At 37.4% G+C, this 6,000-nt stretch overlaps 1 protein-coding gene across 1 annotated transcript; it reads right to left on the reverse strand.

Annotated features, from left to right (window-relative positions):
* Positions 1–3,345: 3,345 nt before the first annotated feature.
* On the reverse strand, positions 3,346–5,607 carry LOC124835482 (xyloglucan endotransglucosylase protein 6-like). Its single transcript, XM_047310404.2, has 4 exons — positions 5,382–5,607; positions 5,100–5,200; positions 4,359–4,552; positions 3,346–3,963 (listed from the first exon to the last, which is right to left on the reverse strand). The coding sequence occupies exons 1-4, from the start codon at positions 5,533–5,535 to the stop codon at positions 3,540–3,542; spliced, it is 873 nt and encodes a 290-aa protein (XP_047166360.2). The 5' UTR covers positions 5,536–5,607; the 3' UTR covers positions 3,346–3,539.
* Positions 5,608–6,000: the final 393 nt, after the last annotated feature.

The following is a 6,000-nucleotide window of genomic DNA, read 5'->3' on the forward strand; positions in this document are numbered from 1 at the left end:
ATGAAATTCCATATGAAAATGTATGTTCGTTATTGAATGGTCTTTGACCGTTCGGTTTTCTCGGGGACTCATTTAGAACTGGATTCTTTCATTTGGAGGGAATTCCCGTTGAGGACCGAACGTCTTCGTCTAGTAAAATTTGTGTATAGGCATTCAACCAAGGATATTCGTTCCTTGGCATTTTGTTATAAATTTAAGTATATCTATATGTAGTAGTATGTTCGTTCATTCTTGAACATTATTTAATTGATATTGTATATTTATCAAGTCTTTCTTTTATAAATTAAGTAGTGTTCGGTCTTACACCAAGCGCTCGTACGAAATAGTGCTCGGTCTTACACCAAGTACTTGTACTAAGTAAGTGCTAGGTCTTACACCAAGCGTTCATTCTACTTTATGTAATCTATCTTGATAATAAGAGCGTTCGTCCAAACTCCATAGAGTCCACCCTCTACCGTGCTCGGTCTTCGACTTGCATTCAGTTTTATTGATGTTAAACTCATAAATAAGCTAAGTATTTATAGTGTTCGGTTTCTTCATATGATTTCTTCAAGTACTATCAATTGATGTCTTACAGTATTTGTCTTTATTGGTTTCGGCTTAGAGTCTTAGTACTCGGCCTAGGCTTTACGGTGTTCGATCTAAACGTTCATGAGTCAGTTCATTAAATTGGCTCACTTTGTAAATAACATTCGCTTCTATTAGTCCTTATGAAATATTATTGTAATCGGTCTCTTTCCAACCCCGATAGTAACTCTCTCTCTCGGTTTTGATCTGTTCTGGAACTGGAAACCTCTCGGTCTCAGTACAAGTGTTCGGTCTCGTTAGGGGTTGAAGATTTACGTTCGCTATTTTGTATCCTAAGGGATCTTCGTTCAAATTGAAGTTTGAAAATGAAAGATGATGGAATATGATGTAGATGAAATGAGTATGATTATGAACGAGTATTCCAGGGAGGAATATCTCATGAATGGATATTGGAATTTGGTAAAGTATGAATGTGGGCATGCTAAGCTGACGGTTCATCCTGATATTCCGTGATTACTCGTTCTCACGTAGAGAAGGGTAAGTCATGTGTGGGAATGACAAGAGGTCCTAGTCCTTATGGTTAATTTGGATAGATAGGACTAACCTCGGGTGGCAGCTGTTGAGGGTATCCTAGTTACTACATCACCCGGGTGCACAAACGTCGTAGCTACACAGAATTCATACAGTCCGGACAGTTAGAGTCTAGTATTAGGTTTTGCATGAAAGAGTTAATGAATTATCTTGTTTGGTTGATTATGTGAAATATATGCTGATACATGAATTAAATTACATAAGATTACCCTATTTTTTGTCTTGTTTGTTTTGTACGTTCGGTTGTCTTTCTGTTGCAATGATCATCCATGTGGATGTGAGCAAAAGGAAACGAGCTGTTGGAAGAAGCACTGGATGAAGAAAATTTAGTCGAGATAGAAGTTAAGACCGAACAGTAGAACCGTTCAGTCAATATTTTAGTTTAGTTGTACGATCGTTCGATCATCTTTTCCCCTTTTCTTTTGTATGACCGGCCGTTATAGGCCTTTTGTAAACCGTTCGGTCGGGATTGCTTATTTTGTACAATTTTAAGTTTCTTGTCATTTTATAAGGTCGTTCGACCACAAGCGTATATTCTTTATTTTTGTAACACTGATATATAGTATTATAAAAATATGATTATTTTATTATATAATTTTATACTGTATTTTTGGGATGTTACAATATACCATCATTAATCTAACTGTATATTTTAACAAATTTGAAATGAAAATATTAGTTTTGGTGGGTGGAAATGAAAATGAATATATATTACCGAAATATATTAATAGTATGCGAAATGAAAATTTTTTCTGTTTACCCAAAAGATTAATAATTTCTTGAACACTGCACCAGAACCTGAAATTACTTTTATTTTTCAGGTGTTGATTGTGCAAAAACAATTGACTGCCAACACAATGAGTTCTTAAATTTTTACCCGAAAACTTTTCGATCATTTAACCAAATAGGACCCTCAATTGAATAATTTGAGTTGAAAAAACTGAAGCTTTAACTTTTATGTCAGTTCATTGAAGATGCCCATAAGTATCCCTTTCCATGGGAGGAGGCCATCATAACCATTGGAGCCTCTATCCTCTTAAAGACAAACTTTAATTATCCACGCAAGCAAGGGCCCAACCTTATTAACAAGGTATTAATCCAATTAATTGTAATAATTGTTGGGCAACAACCCTAATTGCAACATAGGTTTCACATGTCTCTTGTCAAGTTGTGCTACGCTATATAGGTCATTTTTAAGACACCCCTACCAACTAAAGACTAATATTTGTCCCTAATCAAAGAAAGATTTGCTCATCCTAGTTATAATGTTGTGTTGGTCAACAACAAAACAAAATGGCATTTTGTGCCAAATTTATAAAGTTCCACGTCAGAAATTGCCTTGAACATAATTATTGTTCATTTTTTTTCTCCAAACCAATATAATCAATCAATCATACCCCATCTTATCATTACATATTCCTCACAAAAGATGGTGTTGAAAATCATTGCCATATTGGTGAAACCCTTTTCTAAATTGCACTGTTTAATATTCCAATCCCCTTGCCTTTTCTATTTGTTTATACATCTAATCTTGCCACTCTTTGGTCGATCATTGAATCTGATTCTTTCAAGCTTTGTCTATCCATCGAAACAATACAACAACCAATTTAGGAATTTCAACTTGCTTTACGCACATATGTGCACAAACACTCACTCCTTTCTTTGTAAATTGTACCTCTTCTCTTGTTCATGAAAAATGGTAGCACAAAGTTGACAACTTTTTTCTCATAGAAAAAATGGTTGCAAATAGGGCATTATTACCTCTCCCCATAAAGTAAAGTTCCCAAACCTCAACAAAAGTTCATCTTCATGTGTCTAAAAGTCACAATTCCCTACTTCTCCTCCATCAAACACTAATTTTCCATCTTGGTCCCTCTTAAACCAATCAACCCGTGAGCTTGTGGTCCCATAGCCAAGTCAATTCATTGAAGTAAGCAATCCACTTCATCCATCAACAGATCAAATGTAGAAGGAATTGCCCAAAATGCATCCAATCAACATTTCCCTGTCTCACCACATGTAAAAATCATTATTCAAATCCACATCACCTACTTTTGGGACTACCCTAAAGATTTTTTATCCACCCACAAATTTTAGGGACCTGCCCCCCACTTGTTGATAGAGCTTAAAAGAAAAACTACACTACTTGATTAAAATCATGCTGCTGGAAATTAGTTTAGGGGACTGTCTCGATATTTATCCATTAGAACAATGAAACAAGTTGAATTGAATTGTCCAAGAAAAGAGACTGATAATTCACATTATGCTGTGGCAATATATTACAACCAGAAACATTAAGGGCATGTTCCACAACTTTTTACTCCACCCCATTTTGTCTTCTATCCCCCACAATCCTATTTTCATCATGACTCCACTTAATCATAGCAAAATAAAGCATATCTATCTTTCTATCTATTATCTCAGTTGTGACGGTGATGAACACACTCAGCTGGCGTGACTGGGAACCTAGCAGTGTCAGAGCAATAGTCATAGAAGATGTGTCTGGCTCTAACCCACTTCAGCTGATGGCTCTGGTGCACGTTGAGTTCAGCCAAATTTGGCTCATCCCACCAATACTTCTTACCCTCACTGCTGCTACAGCGTTTAGAGTTATCCATTGCAGCCACTGCCACAGGGCATTCACAAGCATTGATCTCAAAGTTCTTGAAGGTGACAAAGAAGGGTGCGTGGCTCCAATCCGTCTTCACACGACCACCCTGGGTGGCCCAATTGTCAGCATTCCATATAGAACTGTACACACCCATGGGCTGATCTTTCGGATAAGGAATACCCTTGTGCTCCATGTTTGTGTGCACTCTTATCGGCGTTTCATCCACCAAAAACCTGATCATGTAAAAAACATTTTAACCAAACAACTTAACACTTTTAGATCACCAAATCAACATGGTAAATTTTGGTTCGGTCTATATTAATATGTACCACCTGCAAATACTGAAGCGCATGGGAACATATGTACAACATATGTACGTACATATTCTTGTATAGACCCATGAATGGTCCTAGATTCCCTTACCTTTTTTCATGGATTTCTTTTCGTGTAACCCCATTGGATACACAGTGAAAACAAGTCTGCGATGGCTCAACCATCGAAGGGGAAAAAGCACGCTATCTTACAGCTTTTTCCCTTTCCATAGTCATTTTTTTAGATATAACAGTGAAGTTACATTAGGTTTTAAATCTAATGCAGTGTGCAGTAATTAAGAGGAATGGGTACTTACACAACTTGTCGTTGATTCCAGAAGATAGAGTATGAATGGAAATCCTTGGTAGGGTCGAACCAAAGGTTAAGCCTTTGTTCTCTGTTGCCCACTCCGTTCACATACACGTTTGTTTGGACTGAGTATGGTTCCCCTGTGGTGTTGCCCAGAAACTCAAAATCAAACTCATTGTGGTTTGGCCCCTCCGAGGACATCTACGTCAAATCAATTGTCAAATCAATTATCACTGTGTCAGACTCATTCAGATTCCCCAATAATTGAAACCAAAAAAAAGTGAAAAGTCAATTCAAACGCAGAATAATATAACTGTTGGGTTGATCGTGGTGAAAGTAAAGTTCCCCAGCAGAATTTAACCGTGCATTGGTTCATAGATCGCCGGAGACAAAAGTAATGAATGCGAATATTAATTGGATGTAAAGTAAATCACGAGGGTAAAGGGTAGTAGGTAGCTGCCACTAATGGGTGTGTTAAATGGATTCCATGGATTCCAAGTCCATTTTTTTTTTTGCAGAAAAACGTTGCTTACATTGATTTTAATTGAATGCATTAAATGAGGTCCCAGAGGTAGACCATCTCCATACTAATAATGAAGAGTTAAAGCCACATAGTCAAGTGAGGCCAAAGTAGTATCACTCTTGATGATGATTAATTGATATTTGTTATAACAAGTTAATTAATACTAACAATAAACAAAAAAACCGAGGAATAACTTGGTGACTAAGAATAATTTTGTTCACTTACATAGAAAGCAGTGACAGTCCCCGCAGAATCACCTTCCACAAGCTTAAGCTGGATGGTCACTTTCCCAAACATATACTTGCTTTTGGATCCAAAACCAGCCCCTGAAAATGTCCCACTCAATATTAACGACACAAAACAAACCATTTTTCTCAAGCGTAGTGTCTATATTAGATTGCACGTTAGTGGGATGAACTAGTCAAAGATCATGACTAAGAGGCTAACAAAGACAATCTCTTTGGATGCTCAAAGAAACAGAAAAAAAAAAAAAACCTGTGGCTTTACCAGAATAATTGTCAAGTTTGAGTTTGAGGAGATTTCCTTCATGAACGAAGTGATCAAAAGCCCAACTTGGTTGGAAAAGTTGATCGAAGTTGGAGGTGGAAGCCACCCCCACAACCAACATAAGACCCACAAACAATCCTAAGGAGTGAGACATCCTTAAAGCGGAACAGAAGAGTATGGGGAGAGCAGAGGGAAGGTTCTGAGAGCAGTGAGTGAGAAGAGAGTGAGAAGTAAGAAGTGTTTTATAGCCAAAGTGTGTTTGAAAGTGGCTTGCGAGATAAGCTGGTGTTGCATTCCCAACGTACACATCATGGAGGACTGTGCCACATCAGCTTGCCAGGGTGGATTTCAAATACCAAGAGAAAAAGACATAAAAGATGATGTGGTGCGTGGCAAATGGTGCCGTTACTGTTGCAAATAACAGCTGGCAAAAGCTGTACACTCTTCAAGCTCCACTGGGCACCCACTACACAGTCACAACAACACTGTCTTTAATCATATTCAAAAACAGCACCAACATGTAACCAACATTTTACTTTAATAATAGCATAGTTTAGCAGAGACAGAAATTTAAGGATGTGTGAAAGATTTGAAATAAGGAAAGAAGTAGGGGAAGATG

The sequence above is a fragment of the Vigna umbellata genome, chromosome 9, assembly GCF_029865625.1.
Source record: "Vigna umbellata cultivar VRB3 chromosome 9, Vumbellata_1.0, whole genome shotgun sequence".
Taxonomy (NCBI): Eukaryota; Viridiplantae; Streptophyta; class Magnoliopsida; order Fabales; family Fabaceae; genus Vigna; species Vigna umbellata.